Genomic DNA, 25,092 nt, shown 5'->3' on the forward strand with positions numbered 1-25,092 from the left:
ACGGGTGAGCCTTCTAAGCGGGACGTTTCTGCATATAAACAGGGCCTTAGGCTGTGATATAAAGCTGGTGACACAAATGTACTCTTGTAGATAAGCACAAAAAAGGACCTTTCCCCTGACCCGAGAAGAGTTCTTTGTCCCAGCATGCGATCACGCTCTCCATTTAGAGGATATCACACGGCAACCTCGTCCCCAGGGCTTTTCCCTCTAAAAAAAATTTTTGAAGGAAAAGCCCTGGGGACGAGGTTGATCACACGGAGCCACGAGAGGGTAGCCAAAGCAAGGACACGTGAGGGCAAGGGGCTTTCCTCACACTCAAATCGGCCTGAACATAAGAAAAGTCACCACCTAGGATAGAGGAAGTAATATATCAAGCATGAGATGCAGTGTTTCATCACCAGATGAAACACCGAGAAGAGAGTTGAAAGTACGACGCGCAGCGGAGTATTTTTGACGAACTTCGAGGTCTTTCATTTGGTGATGAAACAGTGTGTCGAATGCTTGACATAACTGCTCAATTAAATGATTTTAGAAGGAGAAATTAAGGATGCAAAAATGAGCAGTTTTTCATCTTATTAAGCATTAATTTCCTTTGTATTTTCTTTAAGAATTATTAATGAGTTTAAGAAGGAAGGTTCCTACGCGCGCCCAATTTCTCCCTTCTCTTCCAAAAGCTTGATAATCAGGCTAATTTGTTTGAGAGGGGAAGCGGGTGGGAGGGGGGGGGGGGGGGGCATGACGCACGATTGAAAGGTCCGGGACAAGGCCCTCGTGGGATCACTGTGTTGTGATCATAGGAAGACACTTTTGACGGTGCCTCACTCTACGCAGGTGTAAACAAGAGCAGCGGAGAATTTAATGCCGGGGGTAAACCCCATGCTAACAAGACCGGGATATGCTATGTAGCTCTAAGTGAAGGAAACCGGGTTAAGCTCCTGCCTGATCGGATACTTAAGCCGAACGCAGCCTTTTTCTTACAGGAGCTGTGTCCTAAAATTTATCAAAAATTTAGACAGTGGGAACTGCCACCAAATTTCGTGAAACATTAAAATAACGCCTCAAAAAAGTTAAAACAAGGTATAAATGTCACAGCGAATACAAAAGCAAGCACGGACTTGCACGGACGGCACTAGCCTCCTACGCAGACGTTCTTAGGAGTTCGTGGGGCAGGAACGCGTGACGAACCCCTAACAACTTCTGCGTGGGAGGCTAGGACGGCCAGCAGGGACAGATACACTTGAAGAAGATTGAAACGGATTGCAATAGTCATTTTTAAAAACTTGTTAACCTTACAGCTTTTTAAGTTCATTTTTGTTGTTAACGGTTGATATAACATTTGTTTGACAAAAAGCTGTGATTTTGTCACTCACACTATAATTTCACAGATAATTGAAGGGCCGGTTAACGTGGAGGTGGAGCACCCCAGATAGGTGAGGTAACCCAAGCGGGTCACCCCACCTATCGTTTAAAAATGAGAAAATATATGGACAGGTGGGTTACCCCACCTAAGCGAGTTACCTCACCTACCTGGGGTCCCACACCTCCATGTAAACAGGCCCTAAGTTTCGTAGCGAATAAGGACATGTAACTGGCATTATAAACAAAATGAACTAGCCAGCAATGACACATTCCCTTTAACCAGCTTGATGTTTATTAAGAAAACCCTTTTCCATTCCAAAACCTCAGACATGGTTCGTACAACTTCAGACAAACAAGGACTTTTCAAAGATTTTTCAAGGACAAATCACAGTTTTCAAGGACTAAGACTTATTCAATAAATCAGCATTCCTTAACCCCCTTTTGAACACCTCATGCATAGCTAAAACACGTCATGGATTCCTTTTCGATTTTTACTTCTTCGGCCAAGGTTGATCACCTTATTTTATACTTTCCGCAACAACACTTTGCAAAATGACTTGCAATTGCATCTGAGGTACAGAAATAGCATTCGAAATAAAGAAACAAAAATAAGATATTGTTCAGGCACAAAAACTGTTTTAGGTTACCCGTGAGTTTTACAGGGTCTTACACCGAGGATGAGCCAAATTTCCCTCTGCATGGACGAGGTAGTGAATTTCAAGGACTTTTCTAGACCTAATAAAGAAATCAAGGACTTTTCAAGGACTTTTCAAGACGACCGCTAAAACTCAAGACCTTTTCAAGATTGTACGAACCATGCTCAGAGATCCGACCCTCCAGTCAAGGAAAACTAGACGCATACGAGATAAATGAAATTTGCCAGTTGGCGATACCATCTATAAACGACCCCAGCTCTCTATTTTATGTGTAGGAGCTTGGTAGCACACACACAAAAAAAACTCGAAGCCTGTTGAAATGGTAAAACCAATGCTTTAGAAAACCAATACTTATAGCTAACTGAAAATTTATGAAAAAGTTTTCGTAGCTGATAGTCGAGGTCACAGTTTACAACAAGTTGGGTTGCGCTTTCGTGAACACATCCGCACCTTTCAGAAGTCTTCGGATAAACGAGCGGCACTAGTACGTTATGACGATTCGTGACCAAAACTAACAACAGCTAAAGAAGACGACGTGGTCTTTATGCTGTAACAGTTTGTTGCAGTTTCATCAGTCACTTTCACAGCTGGAACATTGCTTTGATTTATTCAGCGAATCTGGAGGATTCCCGCCTCGTATAACTTCGTGATTTTGCGCTGAATTTCGGGATTTTTGAGATGGCTGTGGAAAAATAAGAAGTCAACTTTTACGGTCACTGTATTTGGCAAGAAGTCCAAACTCTCACAAAGCCTGAAAACTGTACAACACACAATAAAAAGACAAGAGATGTTAAGAAAACAGCTTAATAGGAAGGTGTGCCCTCGGGCTTTCTCGTGTTCACGCGAATGCCCTGACGAATGCTCGCGATAGCGCGTGTCGCTTACACGTTTTCGTTCCTTCAAAATAGAAAGAGAGACCTGTTAGACCCTTACCCAGTCGCTATTTATAAGTGTGGTGTAGCCTGGCCAGCAATCGCTTCCGAGAGAGTTCGTCGAGAAAGCTGGGACTAGAGCAAAAAAAAAGGAATCCTTTTCTTTTGCTCTCGCTCCAACTTGCTCGCAATAACTCGATTGCAAATGATTGCTACGCTTGCTACGCGAGCCAAGTCTGGTGAGAAGAGAGAAGATTAGATATCTGGGAGAAGAAAGAAGATTGGATGAAAATGAGGCCAGGCGGAACTCATGGGGAAAGCGTGGAGAAAATAGCGACTGGCAGTTTTCGCCCCTTCCCCCCTCCAGGGACCGCCAGTTAGGGGGGCAGGGTGTGAGGGACGAATGACATTTAAAACTAGTTTCGTAGTTCCGGGCGATTTGCTGTAGAGCCGTGCAAGTTACTTCTTCCCTTCCTATAACACCCCACGCGCCTCAATCTTCTCTCACCCAAAAACACATCAAAGCGACTACGCACGAGTCTGGACCTAAAAGTCTTTGTACAATACTCACTCTTGAGCCGCTTTTGGATCCTCTTGCATCTGTTCGAGTATCATTCTCATAGCTGGATCAGAAAGTATGTCCTAAGGGTAGACAAAGGATGACACTAAAACACAAATTCCCTACTTAGGAAACTCTGGGGAGAATGGGCACAGGTTTGGTGGACAAGCGTTAATTATGATTGGTCTATGGTATTCAACGCAACCACTAACCAATCATTGCGGGGGACAAGAGGAGCCCGCAATCCTAATCTCCAGGTTGTTATTACGCATGCGTCGCATGTATGTAGCCAGCATTCGTTTGGACTTCCACCAAGAATGAATGGGATGCAAAAAAACGTAATTTGATCACGCGCGTTTCGACCTTTTATCCCTCGTAATCTGATCACGCGTGTTTTGACTATCTGTCACGTGAAACTTACGCAAAGCACGGTGTTGGAGCAAAGGGTTTGGACCTCCGATCTTTGTCGCCTACACTCCTTAGCCTTTGGTTATTACTAGAAAGTAACGCTTGTCCAAGGTAGTACCTATATTTCCCCTATCAGTTTCTAAAAGTGGGGGAATATACTGAGCTTCTTTAGAGTCTTCCAAGTACTGTTTCGCTAAGCAGCATAGCGTCAATTTAAGGAACTATTCTTCGCGTTTTACTCTTAATTTTTGCATAATCAGGCCCCTTCCATCTCTTGTGTTGATTTTTTCCCACTCCGCAAAAGATGTGGCGGCGAAAATTTTCTGCTCAAAAAAGAAGTATTAAAGCCAACGAGCCAAACGACCTGCTCACAATTTGACCTAAACTGCCACGTTTCCCAACCACTTTAAGTGCAATTGTCCTCACAGAAACGCAAATCTATTGTAAAATACCAGCAAGAAAAACAAGTCTGAAAACTCTTCAATAGTACTTTCACATGGTGGTATTTATCTAGAATGTAGCTCTAACGTTCGAGTCTGCTGGACGAAAAACTGTGGCATGGCCATTCATTTTTCTAAATGACTGATTTTGGCAACTGTATTAGAGGTCATTTAGAAGTGAAACGGCTAAGTAAAAGACAATAAGCTATATTAAAGACAGTACCTGTATTTCCGGATCAGCTTGGGCTCGTCTCTTGATCTCTTCGGGGTCTTTTGGTTGCTCAGAGAGGGATCTCTGACAAGCTTTTAAACCCTCCATTGCTTCCTGAAAATGGAGAGAAAATGAACATAAACAGTCAGTTAGAGTGTATGCATAGAAAAAGTGCAATAGACCTATCCACGGTTTTTTTCCCCAGCATTTGCTAAGGACAACTTAGGGCAAATCCGTCGACTCCGCTAAAAAGAGCGCCTTTTAATAAGTAAAATTGCCAAGTTTAAAAGTGATTTGTTGAAAACTAACAAAGATATAGCTCCTCAAAGTCACGAAATTTTACAGACGTTTGTATGGTGGGTAGTCTGCTACACAACCGATTTTAACTGTCGTCACGCAACGCTCCTCCTGGGGAGGAGCGTTGCGTGACGACACTAAAAACGGCTGTGTAGCAGACTATATGGTGGGCGGCACAAACTTGCCCCAATGGCCACCACAAAAACAGTTAAACTCTATTGTCACAGTTTAACAGTCGTTTGTTGTTAGACAAATTACGGTTGTAAAATTCAACAATTATCCATTCCAGTCATGACAAATCAATAGGTAGTGTTTAAAACACAATAGCCTGCATAGCTGGTGGGATCATTCTGTCTGGGATACTTTTCTGAAGGAACCGTCCGCCACAATAATGCAGCACTCGCCGGCTAATTCCGCCAGCGACACAGTTACCACTATAGACCTTTGTAAACCTAATACCACTCAAATGGGTTGACGAACTATTAATCAGTAGAATTACCTTTTGATGAAAAAAAAAACTGCCCAGCTAATTAGTATTATTCATTGTTTCATCTCACAAGTACGATAAATTATCTGCATCCGATCATATGGGCGTTAACAATGGCTCATCTTCGGCTTGCCAATGTATTCGCCCATACAGATCTCCCTCTCATATTTTGTCTAGTATTTAAAAGACTCCGTTACCTTGTTGTTGGCATCGAGTTTAAGAGCTTCCTGGTAGGTCTTCAGAGCATCAGTAAATCTCTTCAAACCATAAAGAACACCGCCTTTTCTTGTATAGCCTTTGACTGTAAAATTACCAACCATGCAACCATTAGTTTTGGTAAAATGCGAAAAAAAACGCCTGTTATTCAAGCTAGGGTTAATTCTTCCATTTGCGTGCAACGAAGCGGTTTATTTTAAAGGTTTCTATTATTAAATTTTCCACTGTCCGGCTGAGCCACTTTAATAAGACAAAGGGGAGAATGGAAAATGAAACATTCTAAAGAGATTGCTTTAAAAATTTCGTTAAAAATTGAACAAAAGAAAGTGACCAAGCCGTCTTTCATTTGTATACAAGTGTCATTCACAACGAAAGTCCACTACGCTTAACAAGGAACAGACTTGATTTGATAAAAACAACAAAAAAGGTTACACTCTTTTTATATAGGAACGTCCACTTTCGAGTTTAGCCTAGACCGCTCTTATTTTTTGGGCAGTTTCAGCCTGGAAATGATCTTAATGACGTTCTCAAATTTCAATAACGGAAATCTGATAACTTTTAAGCTACATACCGTAATAGACAAGATAAGATAATGGTTATAGTTTTCACATAAATGAATTGTACAAGTACTATGTACATATATATTATTGACATAATAACACGATCGGAATGTCGAGAGACACATGCACTCTGATTCCATGTAGGACATTATGTAATTTAGATTTTCTGGATTTAGGAATGTAAAAACAATGAAAAAAATTCTTCTCTCAGCCTCGGGTTTGTTGTTATCATGGACTTAATATTTCGGCAAATTTCAGGCTGAACTTTCTTAAAAAAAAGGTTCTTATAAAAAAGAGAGTAATGCATTTAACTAACACCTTACCAAATGTAGGGTCCAACTTAATGCACATCTCACAATCCTGCAAGAGAAAGGGAAAGCACTTATGTCTATTATGTGAAAACAAGGCCCCGTCCACATGTACCGGGATTTTTTTGAAAACGAAGATTTTTTTTTCCTCTGTTTTAGCCTTACGTCCACAAGTAAACGGCGTTTTCGGGCACCGAACGCGCTGGTTTTCGAAAACGGTCCCCAGAGTGGATTTTTTTCGAAAATGACAGCTTCTCGTTTTCGTGTGGACGGAAACGAAGGTTTTCGAATACGATGATGTCATACATCATACAGCGCATGCCCTTTAAGAGAGGCTATCATATTTTCATTGTTTTAGCTTTTTCGTGTGGACAGGCGAAGGGCGAAAATGATTTCGAAAACGGATACGTGTGGACGAGGTCAAAACAAGACTCTGGTAAAGGATGCTTTGGAAAAACAAAGGAAGTCAAGGTCACAAATAACAGCACTGAACACACCTCCAAAGCCAAGGAGAAAGCAGCTAATTTTTGATAACATGCTGCTCGATTACTGTAGATTTTGGCATTATTCGGATCCCTTTTTATAGCCTCTTTGTAATGTTTTAAGGCCTCTTGATAGTCACCTGTCAGGCAAAAAGAACAAAAATGATGAGAACAAAACTACAAAGCAGCCGGTGTCATGAGAAGATTCTCGGGAGATCGTACACGAAGAATTCGTAAGATCGTCAGGATCGAGCGCTTCCGGTACAAGCGGCCATCTTGGTTTCACATGTACCCAGAGGGCGGGCGTCGGGTTAAATTAGACACTCATCAAAGATGGCCGCCGGCAACGCAAATCGCTCGATCTCCACGATCTAATGGAAATAGTGGGGGACTGTGAACAGTCTCCTAGTCAGAAATTAAAAATACATATACCCGAAATACCGTATATGAGCGAGCACTTTTCCTTTTGTACTAGAAGCAAATACGACACCAAAGAAAAACGTTTTGGTACTTTCTTGATGCTGCAGATGGGTGCAATCACCAAATGACAGAACAAAAGACACTCAACACGACCCACACAATAAAGCAATAGCTAACCAATAATAGGTTCCGCAACATCAAGAAACATCCACAGTGTTATACTGTTTGAGTAAATCAATGAAAGGAGAGCGAAAAAGTATTATTTTAAGCCCTTTTAGTTTCAAGCAAACTGTCCGAGACACCATGACACAATCTACAAGTTGAGAAACTATTTGTGTTACAGGCTTTGGAAAGATGTCTACCTCACTGATATTTTTGGTTACAATGCCAGTAGTATGAGTCCTTATTCGCTATGGAACTTGAGAAATTTCTTGTACATGGCATTATTCAGTGCTTTGTGCCAAACAGATGTCCTCCAAGTAGTATATCAAATGTTACAAATAACAAAAAGGAACTTCGTCTAAAGACTGTTAGGTTAACAACTTTTCAAAACGCACAATAATTGCAATCCGATTCAATCTTCTTCAAGTTTTTCCATCCGTTCCTGCTCTTATATTTGCTACGTTGTTTATACCTTCTTTTCATACATGTTTTGAGCAGTTATTTTTATGTTTCACTCAGCTTGGTGGCAGTTCTCACTGTTTGAATTTTTTATGTTTGGTGACACAGCTCCTGTAATATCTATTTCAGTTACATTGCATTGGGTGGTTGGTTGATACTGGAGACCTTTCAGAGGCGGATCCAGGATTTGTTTTAGGAGCGGGTGCACTCGTCTCTTGCTCTACTTCAACACCAATAAACCACATAGTTTTTTTTTGCAGAGGGGTGGGGGGGGGGGTGCGCACCCCCTGCACCCTCCCCCTAGATCCGCCCCTGCCTTTAGATTCTAGGACGAGAACGACTACGAGTACGAGATCTGACTGACATTTTTTTCGCGTATTTTCAAAAATAGACACCCTAAAAGGATACATTGTACTTTTATTTCTTCACCAAAAAGATGGAACTGTTATCGTTATTAGTGAAAGAGGTTACGCCCTGTCCCGGGCTTAAAATGATGAAACTTTTAACACTAATTTGATAACTTGTTTCCTTGTCACTACATTCTCGCTAAAACTCGTAGTAGAATGACGACGGCTACCACGTTTTCCCGCCAAAATGACGCTGGTTCACGCACGCGCACTACTTAGTATTGAGAAAATCTCGCACTGGTAGTCGTCCTCGTCTTAGAATCTAAAGGTCTCTACTAATTTATCAAATTTATGATATCAAGGACGGTTGCAGGAATCAGGGTGTGTTTCTTGAAAGACTACCTTTCTTGAAAAGAGCGTTTCCTTTTTCCTTTTCCTCCTCAGCTTTTTCTGGGTCTATGTACGCTAACCTCTGTTGCTCTTTCAAAGCTTTCTCCACCTGTTGAGCCAGAGAGATGATACACTCATCCACTATAAGTCCTCGACCTTATAATCCACGAAACCCCTTTTACTATAGAGAAGAGAAGTGTGACGTCACAAAAATTCAAGTTAGTAAAATTATGGGGCTGGTTATCATATTCAGAAAGAATAAGATGAAAAAAGCCCCCTTACCAAATATCAGCCCGTTAGTGCAAATTGGTGGGTACATCTAAGCACAGATTTGTTCTGATGACTCCTTACAAATCCTTCTAAAATTGGCTTGAATCGTGACGTTAACGATCCCGGCCTATTTTAGAAGGCTTTATATGGAGTCATTGGAGCATAACAATCAATCTTGGACAAAAATGTCGAGAAAAATGGACGTTACCATGTCTAGTTTCAAGATAAAGCTCTTGAAAGCACTGTTAACTACAAATATCCCCCCCCCCCCCCCCCCCACACACACACAAAAAATGTTCAAATCTGACTGGATCATTTCTCATCCCAACAAAACAACTTTGACCAGGGTGGGGCGAGAGAAGGGGCCATAGCGGTACCAAACCCGCGAGATAGGCGTTTTGTGGGTAAGAAAGTGCAAAGTTCTCAACACTTTTTGTTCCAAGATTGATGTTACATCTCCTCGCTCATTTGCATCAACAGACTGATTTTTGGCAAGTGAACATTTTCCATCTTGTTCTTTGTGGATATACTAACCAACCCCAAAATTTCACAAATTTACTTTTTGTGACATGATCACTTGTCTTTTCTATTCGAACATTTTTCCTTTTCTGACCTAAACAGCTAGCGTTGACCAAATTTGGAAGATGTTTCTTTGAATCATACTCAGACTGGACCAATAACTGCTAAATAATGGCCTGCAATCTTTAAGTGTGCAAGACTATAAACAGTACCACAGGAAGATACTTCTCAATAGTTCTCAAAATTATGGGATTTCATTCACGACGTTACAGCTATAACCACCTTAGAGAGAATAATATACAGCAACACCACAGAAATGGTCTACTGAGTAGCTGTCATTTCATTAGTTAAAGTATGATTTTGCACACAGCTTTGCTATCGGTTGCTGGGACAAAAGACCAACCAACAGTTTTAGGAGTTACACTATAAATCAACTGTCCCTGAGCACTTATCCTGCGCCACAGACAAACTTAACTCTGTTAAGTCCAGGATTTGAGGGATCATAATACGTTTCTGGGAAACTGCCCTCCTACCCCTCTCCTAGGCCAACATCTTGCCCCAAGTGAGAAAGTGAGCTTAGGGGAGGGGTAGGTGGGCAGTTTCCCAGAAACGTATAATGATCTGATTTGAGTACGTGCCATGATTGGGTTGTTAAAAAACCGACTGTCGATTTGCCAACCAGGATATTTGAAAAGCACTTCCGGTGATTCGTTGAATCAGATAGCGCCCTAGAAAAAGGATCTCGTCGCTACGTCGCAGACGATACTAACTGAGGTTAAATTAAATCAGCGATGCAGGCTACTGAGCGCTGAATGTCGGCCAAAAGCTTTTGATAAGAGCTTTTTCGCCAAAAATGACTCAACATGTAAAAGTAAAAATTAAACTAAATAATCCCACCTCTTGACTTTTCTTTAAAACTTCAGGAGTTCTGTGTTCTATAAGAGACTTGTTGTAAAATTTAATTGCTTCTGTTAGGTTCTCTAGCTTTCTATGTGCATTTCCGATCCTTGCGTATGCTCTAAAAAGGTACAAACAATTCAAATATTGAACTCAGCTTAAATCTTATTCGTTTACTTGAGGTAAGGAAAAACGGGCATGGAGGAGGGAAGATCCTAGAAGGCGGAACAACTTTCATTGAGTTTACATGCAGAAAGTTTGATCCCTGTGGTGCCCAAGTAGAGAAGGTTCGAGAAGGAATAAAAAATGACGGGTGAAAAAAACAAAAATGCCGTTCTGCTCTGTTTACTGGCATTAATAACTACCTTTCAGCAGAAACGCAATGGTTGGCCACTCTTGTTTGGTTTGTCTCCAGTACTAGGATCTTACTAGCGAAAGCACTCTCCTTAGAGTCTATCAATAAGAGATGGCCCATCTTAAATATTTAAAAATACAAAAGGTAATTCCGTGTCACTTCTAAACCCAAACATTTCGCTTTCTGTACATGCCGGAACTTCAGAAGCTAATATTATTTTACATCTGTATCAGAAGGTTGAAAAGTATACAACCTGTAAACGGCTTTTTGGTAAGTTTTACCTCTTTTAATAGCCAGCCAGTTACTATCAAACGGGTTTTGACTCGCTTTTTTCAGCACAATTCCCAGTAGGAAACGGGTTTAGGGCCTGCTACAAAGGTTAGGTGAGTGGCAGATCTTTGGACTAGGCTGAGAGTCAGGCTTTTACGTAATTTTAAACATAACTTACTTTGCAATCATCTGATATCCTGCAGAATGATCTCTGCCTACATCAACAGCCTTTAGGCATTCCTCAATACATTCTTCAAACCTCCCTTGTTCAAAATATACAGCTGAAAACATAATGTACACAACCCAGCAAAATAATTATATTATTCCTTATGCTACACTAATTCTGTAGAAGGTCTTAAAAACAACACTCTTAAGGCAAGTAAATGTAACTTTTAAAACAATTTTAGCAAACAAGAAGGAGCAAATACATGTAGTACGTTTTGGTCAACATGAAGCATACCGTATTTAGGCTATATTGACACTGTACTGGACAGACACAAAAAGCTATCCAGTATTAGTAAAATCCAACAAGAGATCTATCATCAATGACGCATTCTGATTGGTCGAGCTACTACTAGGCTATATGTTATAGCTTACTAGTAGTGAAACGTGCTGGCTTTGAAAACCAAAACAATGGCAGCTGAATCGCATTTTGCTACCCAAAGTTGTTTTGTCTCGATATTTTTGACCAACTAGTTGGATTTTACTAAAACAATTATTCCTCTTGCCCTCAGGGCCTCTGAGCAAATAGCCCATTTTGCCTTCGGCCTCATGGGCTATTTACTCAGAGCCCATTCGGGCTCGAGGAATAATTGTTAATAACTATAGTATGAGCAGCAATGGCACAGAACTTAAGCAAGTCATTCACACACATCAAAGGTGCCAGAGTAATTGGCCGAAAGAGCTTGGTGAACTATCGTGTAAATCCCAATTATCCTTCCTCCTGAATATAATTTACTTCCATCTCAGTGGGTTCCACAACTTCCAGTCCTCTTTCTTACTTATTTGCTTCCACTACAGTAAAAACCCATGTATAAGAACCTAGCTTTTAGAACCTGTTAGGCTACGATTGTTCATTTAGACCCCTTTTACATAAGAACCTGTTTAAGCCTACAATTTTGAAACAGGTTCTTATTTTGAGAAATTCAGTCAAACACTGAGTACACAAATTTAATAGAATGAGCTCTACCGGTTAGTAAAATGAAGATGAAACAAAGTATTATGATTTAATTTTGTCTTTGTTCTGGTTAACTTGCATAGCTTTGTATAAACTTCATAAATCGCTTTAACATGCTTCGATTAAAGGGATTTTTATAACATATTATGCAAGCAACACCAGAAATAGCCCCCAAATAGGCCACACCCACCAATGACAAACACCTTATTTGTTTTTAAAAATAAAAACCTGGATAGCTTCATTTTCCAGTTAGCACCATTTTTGTAAGAACTTTCTTAGCCTAACTTGGAAAAACTTAGGTTCTTGTTCACAGGTTTTTACTGTATGGTCCAAACACCTATTCAAACTACACCAAAGTGTGGCACAGAACCTATTCAACATGTGATGCTCCACTATCGGGATTGGTGTGGTGTAGCTTCACTCTGATACAGAAATCACACAGAAATCACCGTTTCATTCTCCCTCAGCAAGTTCGTTTGAATGAAAAATATTTTCCTTCCAATTCGGACGACACGAGTAAAACAGAGACAAAAAGACAACTAGACAACTGAATACAGGTTGGGTAGCTCAAACGAAGGAAATTCATTTCTTGTGTGAACAGATCCCCTATCCGGTAAGATTTTCCTGTTGCTGCAACAGCTATTTGGTATGGTAAAAACACAGCCTCACTCAAAAGAGACGAGTGCCCCAGCATATTTGAGGACAGCACTTTTTTTCAAACTTTCTGGGGTTACCTCCATGTGCTACTACTGTACCTCCTCTAAGCGATCATTAATTGGTACATGTACCAAAAACATGTACCTGTCAAATCCTGCTCAATGAAAGTGAGACATGCACAGTTATAAAAGCTATGGAGGAGAAACTAGATGGATGTGTCTTGGCAAGATAAATTGACCAACCAGGATTATATGGTAATTTACCACCAGTGTCATCAAAAGTGGGTTTCAGAAGGTTGAAGCTAGCCAGCCATTGTGTTAGACACCCGGAGGAGGAAGCCCCTAAACTAGTACTTTGGCAGCCGATGAGTGGATGCACGAACATGGGAAGACCAGCTGTTACTTATATAGATAACCTGAAGAGCGATACCAAGTTGGAAAGCGCAGAAGAGCTGAAAACAGCTATGTTGGATAGGGAGACCTTGAAGAGGCGCCCTGAACCGAGGTTGTGCTCCTGCTCAGCCATAGTAGTAGTATAGTAGTAGTAGTAGAAGCCAAAACAGCAAAATTAACTAACCACTAACCAGCTTGATTTTACTGTCATAGAGCTATTATGTTCTAACACTGACCTGCTCTGTTAGTGAGAAAGCTGGCATTTGTGGGATCAAGTTCAATTGCATTTTTGTAGTGCACAAGGGCAGTTTCAAAATCTTTTTTCTTGTAAGCAGCATTTCCAAGCTCTTTCTCCTCTAAAGACTGTAAAAAAGGAGAATAATTGAAATGCAATGTATTAATACTGTTAACTATTATTACTGATGTGTCCTGCACATATTGTATGTGGCTAAGGTTGCATTCCTTTTAACCAAATTACGTATTGTAATTTTTTGGAAGAAAACTATAGAAATAGTGCAAGAAATAAAAAATCTGAAATCTAGAAATCAATCGAAATCCTGATTTTGCAATCCAAAATTTGATTTTTCATTCCATTAAGGACTAAACCAATCTAAGATTGCAATCTGATCGATCCACCTCTGCACTGGGATTGTTCAGATTGGTATCTCAATCTGTTTTCAGATTTTCATTCCATTTAACGAAACTGCTTTTGGATTGCAAGATCGTGCTTGTTCATCGATAAACACAGTGCAGGCTAGTTCAGGCAAAAGTTATTAATATTATTTTACACTCCTCCTCTGTTCTATGCTGCTAAAGCATTGTAGTATATTAAACTCAAGTTCCCCTTAACTCTAAATCCATAAGGAAGTGAAATTCATTAACCCGATAGCAAAATCCACTGCTCTTGGGTTATCGGAAACTACTTTCTTTGCACGCTGATTGAACAGTTCTGATGGTCCTCCTGGTCTGAGCTAGATAACCAGGGTGCAAAGAAAGTCACTTTTAAAGCCTGCCATTCGGGCAAGCTGAAGGTAGAATATACTTGCCCAAACGTCATTTCAACTAGCCCCAAAAACATTTTGATGAGCAGAATTGATTTCACAGTTCTTCCGTAATTTGAATTCCTCAAAAAACTTCACTTGCCCATTGGGCAAGATAAGAACAAAATTCACTAGCCTGATAGCAAAATCCACTAGCCCCGGGCAATCAGACACTACTTTCTTTGCACGCTGATAACGTTCTTACCTTTTTGATTGCAGGATCCACTTTGGGTTCAGGTTCAGGCTCTGTTTCCATTGGCTCAGCTGTTGATGGCTTCTCTTCTGGTTTTGGAGGTGGAGGAGGTTCTACATGGGCAAGATTAGGGAGCTTCAGAATGCACAATCATGGTGAACGTCACTAACGTTATAGGTTTGGCAAAACAAACAAACACACTTTCTAGTCAGTGCCTTCAGGAAAATTTAAAGAAGAAGGAGAAAAAATGTGAGTAAATGACAAAGAAGGTGAATTTTCTGAGATTAGAATTCTATGGGAACTGACCCATTGTTTTGTGTTTGAAATAATTGCAAACACAAAACAATGGGTCAGTTAATTTAATTCCCATAGAATTCTAATATTATTTATCACAAGATGTTATGTAAGGAAATTTCACACCACTGAGTTAAGGTTGTGCAGTGATGGCAAGAAAACGGTAAAAAAGAAGTGTGATGTATGTACAGAGATGTTGTCTTGCTTATTAATATCATTGTTGTTTTCACATTCTGTTGCTATAACTCCCTTTTATCTTGTTGTTGGCTTCCTAAGATTAGTGCCAATGCCATTGCACTTTCTGGTCTAACTGGGTATCTGCGTTCTTAAAACATACCATCATTATCTTGTACATCGGCATCAATCCCAAGCAAAACTGCCACAGTCTGCATTATCCTTTGATCCTGCAAGTACCTGTTAAAATTAAAGCTAACACTTAAGAGCCTAGTATCAAGTTAAAATATTCTTCTCATTGTTTGCCATACATTTTTTTAATAATAATATAGTAATAATTTACATGTATATAGGGCAAACCTCTATATAAATACATTCGGTTGCGCTTTACAACATTGTTATATTAAATTTATGTTAAACGTGACTAAAGCATGAGAAACTATTAAAAACTACAATAAAAACTATTAAAAACTATTAAAAAAAACCTACAATAAAAGCCAACAATTAACAACAATGTCTTATGGCAAAAGCAGTCTTATGGTGCTAATAAAAATTTGTTTTTATCTTTGCTGACCTTTATTTCCTTTATTCTTACACCAAAATCCATGTTCTGGGCCCCATCTAAGTACCAGGATTTGAGTGCATGTCATCGTAATTAATTAAAGTGGAAAGGTTGGGAAACCCTTTGTAATAGGTTTTTGTTAGCTTTTTTGGACCTGACCATGCACAATGTTCAATAGCATTCCTATAAACAATGGATTGTGCATGGTCAGGGAGTTTCCAACACAAACTACAGCACCATTGTTTCACAACTTTGATGTTTGCCGGGTTTCCTAACCAGTCTCCTCTGCTAACTATGATGCCATGATTGACATGTTAAAAAAGCCCTCGTCAAATTGCCATTCCAGTTGATGGGAAATTCAAAACACATTTCTGGTAATTTGTGGAGTCTGTTGGGGGCCCAGATCCTGAGATCCTGGTAATACCACTAATTATTAGTGGAATTATCAGGATCTCAAATTTTAAAACAATCACATCTGTGCTGAGAGGTTTTCCATACTCCTTCCCCTACCCTTATGACATAACTCTATAACTTAATATTACGGATGATGCAATTTCCCACACTGTATGGTCACCCGTACGAAACTTGCAGCGCTCTCCAGCGCCACAAAATCGCTTCAAAATAGCTGTACAGCTAAATTACAGCTGTTCAGCAGCCTTTTAGAAGCCAAACAGCAGCTTCATTCAAGTTGCAGCGGGATGCAAAAGCGCTGTGCAGCCTTTGAAGGCTCTTTGAAGCTCTCGGCAGCTGTTTTGCAGCGCAGTTGCCGACTTTCAAACGCTGCGAAGTAGCTGCAACAACGCTACAATTCAGCTGCAGTCGATCTGACTTTCTTGAGCGCCAATAACATGAATCGCCAGATAAAGCCTTGGCACAGATTACGGCTTTTATAACGCGAAAAACTTTGACTGTACCTCTAATAAATGTGAGTAAGCTTGTGCGCAGGGAAGATCACTTATTGAATAAACCTCCAAATTCTATGCTTTCGGCATAAAGAGTTCAATAAATTTCATTCCGTGACCGGCGAGTGTGGGAATGTTATCGCTAATTCCCTAGAGACATTCTAGGCCATAATCTAATTGGTCGGTCCATTCGCAAGAGATCCCATTACATCTCTAGACAAACACCGGATCGCCCAAACATTTGCGACTGTTGAATGAAAGGCGCAAACTTCTAAGTTTTTTTGCATCTAGTTCTGTTTCGAGATGGAAGTTCTGTTGATGTTTTTGGATGGAACAGCTCAAACGTATTTGCAAACAACGCACTGAACAGTGCACTTCTAAGCTAAGTATCGACGAATCAAACCAGAGCAAGCAACACAGATACAAGAATCTCAGATGGGTTTCGCACTTACAAGATTTGTATGTTCGTTCCTTAGTCCATTGTAAAATTTAACGACGACCAAAGTATAATTGGGTTGATTTCATTCATGAAAAAAGTGTAGAAGATCGTGGATCATGGACAAAACGTCAAGGTGAGCAAAATCCAGCTTAGCCCGTTGCAACGAATCAAAATATCATTTGGCTGCTGTCCGTATAAACTTTATGTAGAACAATCGCTGTTATTCTCTTTATTTTTAAAAAAGATAATTTTCAATGTCTGCATGTTAATGGATGTTCTTACATTCAGATGAGTGACCGTGATTGCTAAATATTTACAGAGCGAGACTGCTGCAGATTTGTTCTATGTCACGTGCTTTTGTAATGTGTACGCGTGGATACTAATAAAGAAAAAGTTGCATTTTGACTTTCTAGTGGTTTTTACTCTGCTACTAAGGCCTTGTCAACTCCTCTACCATGTATCATGATTATTGTATTATTGGAGCCTGCATTTCTTTATTTTGTACTAACGAGTGGTAGGGCATTACCGGTAACAACATTCTTTGTCTTAAAAAAAAGAAAAAAAAAACATTCTTTGTCTTTTCGAAGCCACTTTGCAGCCACTTTGCAGCGCAGATCGTGATTCGGGAATTTTCTGCACCGCTGCAAAAGCGCTGTTTTTCGCTGTCAAAGGGCTTTCCACTGCAGCCAAAATTTGCGGCGGCTGCAGCCCAGCGCTTTTACAGCTCTTTTGCAGCGCTTCTTGAAGCCATTCTGCAGCGCTGCAGCAGTGCTGCTCGTTTCGTACGGGCCGATGCGATTTGACATAAATCATTAACATCAAATTACATCTGGTCATAAATTCCACTTATTTTATTATTTTAATGATGGACAAGTCAATAGAATTAAATCAAAAATGAAAATTTTAGGTTATTTACTTTCACAAACATCATGAAGAACATTATAAACTTTCTCCGGTTGATGTAAATCAAATGACAGTACAGCAAGTGTTCCAATGATGCCAAATGTACACGTAATCCAGAGAAATTGCATAATTTGCCTCAAAGAAATTTTTATACATAATGTGACCTACTAGAAACACCGGATAATTTCATAGCATTTTCACCACCATGCCAGAAAGCCTGTAGCCTGTGAAAACAGCTGACATTTTGTTATGCAACAATCGGTTCCCCTGCAAAATGAGTCTGAGAAATGACTGCAGAATTTCCATAATGATGACGTGTCACCACCCAGATGTGGTCATCCTGTGAGGATAATGTGCTTCAACCAATCAAAAGCACTACCAAGATCTAGGTAGCCATCAGCATGGAATATCTCCCCAGGTTCTTCAGACGTCATTTTGCAGGGAAACCAGTGGTGGCGTTTCAAAATATTGGCTGTTTTCTCAGGCTAGAAAGCCTGCTTTGACTTATCACTTTGATGGTTACATAACGTTCACAAAGTCCAACTTACGTTCCAAGCAGCTGTGGGTTCTGCCGTAGAGTTTCAACTGTCTTACGATAGTCCTCTTGTTCCAAAAATGCTTTGGTCTTTGGGTTTGTCGCAAGACGAACATACAAATCGGGCATTGCAAATGGATTCATCATTGGATTGTTTCCTATTTCAAAATATATGTTGCTGGTAAACCTGAGACTAAATAAGTGTTAGTGTATCTTTTTCCTGGAGAAGGTCACATATTGTTTTAAAGTTTTGAGTTTTTCTGCAAATGAGCAGCAGCGAAATTCAAATGCTTCTTGTAAAGAAGAATACATTCCATGAATTCAGTTGCATTCACATTTGATCTTTGTGATCTTTTGTCTTTTATTTTTCAGTTGCAAACAATAGCTAAAAGAACAAAATTTCTACAATGACCAATCAGTGCTTGTTGAGCAGATTCCGTCACCAGTATGGAATTTGCCTGGCCAAATCACAGACGTCTCTCCTACGAAAAGTCCTTTGTGGTGAGGAGAGAGAGGAAACTGCTGCATTCAGGGCAGCACTAAAACACAGAATCCGGAATCCGGAATCCGGAAACGGAATCACGGAAACGGAAACGGAAACAGAAACGGAATACGGAATCAAATATCAATGATAGAAAATTAAAGAATTTCACATCACACAATTTAGTACAATCCAGAGAGAATTTGTTTTCTTGGCAGTTTCCTTAAATATATTCTTGTTGTGTCTTGATAAGGTTTGCCGTAGTGTGGGTTACTGCACTGCAAGGCCGATGAAAGTAATTTTACGAGTAATTTTTATTCACGAGTTCATGGGTTGAATAATACAGTTAAATATGACTTTTGTAGCTAATTGTCAAGAATAGTAGTAGTTAGCCTCAGACTACACCACGTGATTGTCCCCAAACTGAATACTCCACACATGACCGACCGGTGACGTGACCACAGTTCCGGTGTTTTAGTAATAAGTTCAACTTTTTCGCCAAGCTGAATGCTGACGGAATACTGGTGTACCGGTAATTGAGTTTACGTGGACGTCCGTATTTTTGTTGAAGAGGCTTATTAAACATGGCGCATTATTTTGTTTTAATCGGTTGCGGAATGAAGCAAATGCATGCACAATTCTCTCTTCTCTTTGGACTCCACAATGCCATGGTTCTCTTGAGTAAGTTGTCTTGATAAATAAAACTGAACACTGTTGAAGACAACCCAGAAAAGACACTGAGAAAAACTTGACGGCGACGCCTTTCAGTTATGTAAACGACGCCTCTGACGATTCAAACGAAGTCTGTCTCCATATAACTTACCTTTTTCTTAAGGCACTAGTTTTTGTCAGTAACGTTTTTCTCCTCGCTTTGCTGTCCAGTGAGAATTTGCATTCATTGCCGAAAGCGGTATCAAGCGTCTTTTCACCGGAATCGACTCCTCTAGTGATATAGCAGGTCTCCTCTCCTCTACTCAGCTAATTTATTCATTTGTGTCTTTTTTTATCTGTTTATTTATTTCATTGTCATTGCTAATATTCTTTTTTTCAAATCGATCGCTTGGAACCTTCTTTCACAAATTCCGTATTCCGTTTCCGCGATTCCGTTTCCGTTTCCGGATTCCGTGTTTTAGTGCTGCCGCTGCATTCACAGGCTATTGACTTTAACGCTAGGGAAGGAACATTGTTTGGGACAGTCATCTACTATTTCATTGGCTGATTTATATCAATTTTCTCCTCAGCATATCAATACGTAATCAAAAGAAAAGGTTAGGAGAATAATAAATAAAAGGATAACCTTGTAGGCTGCAAAAACAGCTGTTTCTCCTCGCTCATTGCTGCTGGGGATGTTTCGCTTGGAGGAATGTCTGCAACTCAGTGACAGAAATTCCATACTGATGATGTAAAATCCATCCAGAATCTGGTCTTAAGCGCTGATTGGATTATGGAGTAGTTACATTGCTTTTAGCTATTGTTTATGAATCACACAGACAAAACACAAAAGGCCACAAAGGTCAAATGTAAATGTGATGAATCTATAACAAAACAGTCAATATTTATGGGAAAAATCTTCTCTAGCAGGAGTATTTGAGTTTTGCTGGAGCTCGTTCACAGATGAACACTACACTTTACCAAAATCAACCAGGAGAAACCTAACATTGAATAAATTTGCATTTAGAAACCCATGACTACTGGATTTATTATGTAAACATTGACTTACGTCATCTGTATGTAATTTCTGCCACTGAGTTGCAGACGATCCTACTTGCAAAAGGTCCTCAGCAGCAAAGAGCGAGGAAAAACAACCGTTTTCGCAGCCTAATAACCTTGGTGAAAATGCTTTGATCTTTTATCAAACTATTCAAACTAATTCTTTGACGAAATGTACGGAAAAATTTATAGGTGGATATTGGGGGATATTAAAGGGTTTTAAACAACTTGTTCTGAGAGCTTTGCGAGACTCAAAACTACTTACGTGCAGCTTGTGCTTTTGCGTCTTCTAAGCCACTTTTTAACTGGGCATTATTTGGATCCAACTGAAGACCTTTAGTGTAAGCTTTTTCTGCTTCATCATGGCGCCCAAGGAATGACAATGCAGCACCCAGCCTTGAATAACCCTTTTAGTAAAAAAATTAAAGAAAAGTATGGAAGGGCATGAGTAAGTATGGTACTGTTGGATCCATATTCTTTTCTCTTGAGGGCAAAAAAAAGTACTGCAGTGCATAACAGGTATTAGGAAGGAAGATCACCCAAAAATGTTGAAACAAGAAAAATCAGTTTAAGGAAATGTTATGTCAATATATGGCAAAAGAGAAGAAGAAAATTATCAGATCTTATAGTTCCATAAACAAGTCATTTTGGTTACAAGTGAGACTGTAGCAGAGTTAATAAACCCTTTCACCGATTCAGTGGCCATACTAAATTAAAGGAATTGTATAGACTTTTAAGGGATAAATCACTTGCAAGGTGCTAGCTTAGTAATGGTTTTAAGTTTTCTTACTACTTTTAAACTAGAAATATGTGAATCGCATGACCTAGTGAAGGACTTTGGGGGTACGGCAAGAAGTTGAAAGGGAAATAAGGCAATAGGGAAGAAAATTTATAAGTTTTAAAAAAACTTAAGCTATATGCAGCTGTAAAGAAACGAAACAAAACTACAAATAACTAAAAAAAAAACTAAACCAAAAGGAAACCAAAAAAAAGAAAAGAAAAAAAAACCAGGTTCTGCCCGGAATCAAACTCTGGACCTCCTATGCGCCAGGCTATTTCATTACCACTACACCATGTGGAACACACTGGGAAGGAATCGATAATATTTTATTAAAAGCCCTTCCCCTAGAACTTCCGCCAGCACACCCTGTATAAAGTTGATCGAGCCCTATTGAACTCGAAAACACATTTCAAGGCATTTAAATAACAGATGCCCAACTAAGCCAATATGGTATAACCTCGTCTGCGAGCAAAACGTGTTTTGTGACCTCAATTTTCACTCATATGTTAAGACTAATTATCCAAAATCACTTCCCTTTGCTCTTAAAAGTACTTTAACATTTGAAATTCATTGCAAAAAGCACTTACCAACTCCTAAAACAGCACTAAAAAAACCAAACCGGTAAAAATTTGACCAAAGCAAGACACTCTTCGGTGTTCCCTGGAAACACAAAATGCTCCGTGACGTCACACCCTAGATGACGTCAGGGCAGACACCATCGCGATATATACATAGAAATATAGGTGGGCCAGCTGACTTTGCAGGTTGCTAACACCACGCGTGGTACATGCGCTTCACACGCAACAAGATTATAAACCTCGCAAGGCGAGGAAGGAGGCCCCTTGCTTCACTCAGAATAATAAAATTATAATAGTAATAACTTCAATAAGTAAATAGAAAATCCCCTTAATTGTTCTCTGATGCTGTGTTTAAAGTATACTTATTTTATAACATTTATTTTCTAGAACTTGCAAATTCATGTACATGTGCAGTACAAACACTGTACATGTATGTACCCACGAGTTATTTACAATGCAATAAGCTATGATAACATTCATCCACAAGCAGTATTCGAAAAGCAAATGAAGTCACACACCTTCGCTTCTTTTCGCAAAAAGTCATGGTTGATTTTAAATACCCTTCTTAATGCAATGCTGATAAATCAATTTGACATGGACTCTTGATCGCCATGAAAACTGAACAATTCTCTCACCTTGCCCCAATCTGGTTTTAGCTCAACACATTTCTTGGCGTCAGCTAATGCTTGCTCATATTTCTTGTCCTTAGCATAGGCTGCAGATCGGTTGCTGTAGAATACATGATTTGAGGGGTCGAGAGAGATCGCCTCTGTGTAACACTCCACAGCTTTCGCCAAATCACCTGCTTGGAGATGAGTATTTCCCTGGTCCTTTAGCTTGGCTGCCTGCAATATAGGAATATTTACATTTCCTGTTTCTTCTCTGATTTTTTCTCTTGAAACTAATCACACAAGTACGAGAAAAGGTCGTCTCACCCTGGCGGCATCCGCCATCTTCACGTGGCTCTCACAATTTTGGAGCATATGTGTACTGAGCATGCGTTTTGGGAATTTTTTGACCGCTGCCTAAAAGTAACGAGGGCGGCGAGACCCTCCCTCGGCCCACATAATGTGATGAAACGACGATATTAACACTGTAAGTCGTGCGGCGAAGGAAAAGTGATCTGTGCTTATCAGTAAAGCTATTGCTTTTTTATTTTCTCTTTTCCGTCGTCAACGTCCTGGTTATTATCCCGCGAAATTATCCTTGATATTCGACGATTTCGTTGAAAAACCGACGATTTGGTGGAAAACGCGCCACGAAAACGACGTCTGCAGTTATCCAGAGTGAGGTTATGATTCTTTAGCTTTGTAGGCTTAAAGTCCGGGGAGTACTCCCTTATATAAGCCATATAGGGTATGTGCCGCCCCATGCCCAAAGGGTAGGGTTTTTGTGCCGTTTTGGTCTGAAAACGGGTATAGACTTTGACCATTTTGATATGGAAAAGGGTATGGAACTACTGGTGGGAGTGTATGAACGTATTTATCTTTCAGTTCCAAATGAGGAGAAAGAGAAATTTGCGAATTCCAAATAAATTTTAAGAAACCTTTTCTGTTGGCTTTCCAATCTAAGTAATGATGACATAATTTCTTAGAGGCCAGGTCTGAAAGTGGGTATGGATTTTAGAGGCCAGGTCTGAAAACGGGTGTGGAAAATGACATTTTTTGGTGTAAAATAGAGTCAGGATTTGGAGAATCGGGCGGTACACCCCCCACCAAGAATTCCTAGGAGAACCCCCCGGGTTAAAGAAAGGAAGAGTCCTCGGGTTTCAGATCCATTTGATAAAAACCTTGCTTTTTTTACCCCCGAATACGTTGAATCATAGATATAAGGACCTTTTTTATAAAAACTGGTTTCAGTGACTTTGAACACTAAAGGATCGAATTAATATAGGGTGGGAATGGAGTCGAATTGCACTTTTCAACAGTTTTTTATTTGTGTGTTTCTTAGCCCGAAAGGTTTCCTCCTCTAGCAAAAATACGAGACGTTCGTGGGCTCATTCTCTCTGTAGATGCCATGGGCTGATGAATATGTTGCAGAGACAAGTCCAATGGATAAAGAGTGAGGCATTTGATTCTCCCTAGAGGTAATTAAAATGCCATTTCAGTCCTTTAATTTCTGTTGTAAGGCAAATAAAAATAAATCAAAATGCTACAATTAAAAGTCATCAAGTCAGAGTTTAACCGTACTGCAGTTTATAATATTTGGTAACAGGATTTCCAACGCCACCAGCCATTTGTCTCCACGCCAGCAAAGCATCGCAAAGGAAGGTAAGAGGAGGGAGGGGGAATAAGGCTCGACAAGAAAACAACAACAACCACAACTTGTACAACAACTGACAACAACAACAAAATACAGTCGACTCCCTATAACTCGAACCTTCAAGGGAAATCGAAAAAAGTTTGAGTTATCGGGAGTTCGAGTTATCGGGCTCGAAGAAAATAGCCGAGAGTAAGGTAAAAAACAGTTTTTACTGCTCAGTGAACATTTTAATCACATTTAATTGTAGAAATGCCAAGTAAAAATTAAAAGATACTTCTAGATTATAAATCAGAACGTAACGTAACAAGACATAGCCTAAATAGAGCATGCGTTTTACTGTTTTGAGAAGTAAAGCTGCTTCACGTTAGCCTGTGACAATCAACATCAGCCTCAATTAGTAAACTATACTCCTACAACACGTTAATAGGAAATCCAAAATTCAATGTTTCGGACGCCAGTAGACGGCTTTTAATTTTTCCCGACTTTTTAAGGGCTCAAAACATAGTTCGAGTTATCGAGCGGGTAAAATTATATAGAAAATGACTTGAGGGGAAACGAAAATTGGTTCGAGTTAGCGGGAGTTGGAGTTATCCAGGGTTCGAGTTACCGAGGGTAAAATTACAGTACATGTATGAAGGAAATCTATGGGAAATCTATTTTGGTTCGAGTTAGCGCGAGGTTCGAGTTAGCGAGGGTTCGAGTTATCGGGAGTCGACTGTAGAGAACGATCCCATAAATATATCCCTCGGGGAAAAAAGAGCAAAAAGGTTAAAAACATGTTTCAGACCAATAGCTTGAAAAACGCTAAGTCACCAAGCTATTTGTATAATCTGTAAAATTTATCTGAATTATCAATAAAATTCGAGGTGGTGGCCATTTGAATGACGCTACAGGTCGCTAGAAACGCCATATCCCATTATACTTGTATTACTGTCGCCACTCGGCCTTATAAAATTATTTAAATCTCATCGTCCTCTCCGCCCCACCACCGCTTTACGGTAGGGGTGTTTTACAGGCTGATTATAGTGTAGACAAAATCAAGAGGTGAAGTATCTTTCGAATTTTAAT

At 39.8% G+C, this 25,092-nt stretch overlaps 1 protein-coding gene across 1 annotated transcript; it reads right to left on the reverse strand.

Moving 5' to 3' along the window:
- Window positions 1-1,623: 1,623 nt before the first annotated feature.
- Window positions 1,624-22,747, reverse strand: LOC140942923 (stress-induced-phosphoprotein 1-like). Its single transcript, XM_073391943.1, has 16 exons — window positions 22,698-22,747; window positions 22,398-22,607; window positions 20,669-20,810; window positions 18,226-18,370; window positions 15,035-15,111; window positions 14,416-14,516; window positions 13,407-13,533; window positions 11,123-11,225; window positions 10,320-10,440; window positions 8,646-8,742; window positions 6,871-6,995; window positions 6,389-6,425; window positions 5,487-5,590; window positions 4,518-4,619; window positions 3,459-3,529; window positions 1,624-2,697 (listed from the first exon to the last, which is right to left on the reverse strand). The coding sequence occupies exons 1-16, from the start codon at window positions 22,743-22,745 to the stop codon at window positions 2,625-2,627; spliced, it is 1,683 nt and encodes a 560-aa protein (XP_073248044.1). The 5' UTR covers window positions 22,746-22,747; the 3' UTR covers window positions 1,624-2,624.
- Between the last annotated feature and the right edge of the window lie 2,345 nt (window positions 22,748-25,092).

Source organism: Porites lutea, chromosome 7 (assembly GCF_958299795.1).
Source record: "Porites lutea chromosome 7, jaPorLute2.1, whole genome shotgun sequence".
NCBI lineage: Eukaryota > Metazoa > Cnidaria > Anthozoa > Scleractinia > Poritidae > Porites > Porites lutea.

Coding starts and splice junctions, on each gene's coding strand:
- LOC140942923 (XM_073391943.1), bottom strand. CDS start 22,745: ATGCTCCAAAATTGTGAGAGCCACGTGAAGATGGCGGATGCCGCCAGG. Junction 6,426..6,870: donor CTTTCTCCTTGGCTTTGGAG/GTGTGTTCAGTG, acceptor TTTCTCTTGCAG/GATTGTGAGATGTGCATTAA. Junction 5,591..6,388: donor TAAGTTGGACCCTACATTTG/GTAAGGTGTTAG, acceptor GTAATTTTACAG/TCAAAGGCTATACAAGAAAA.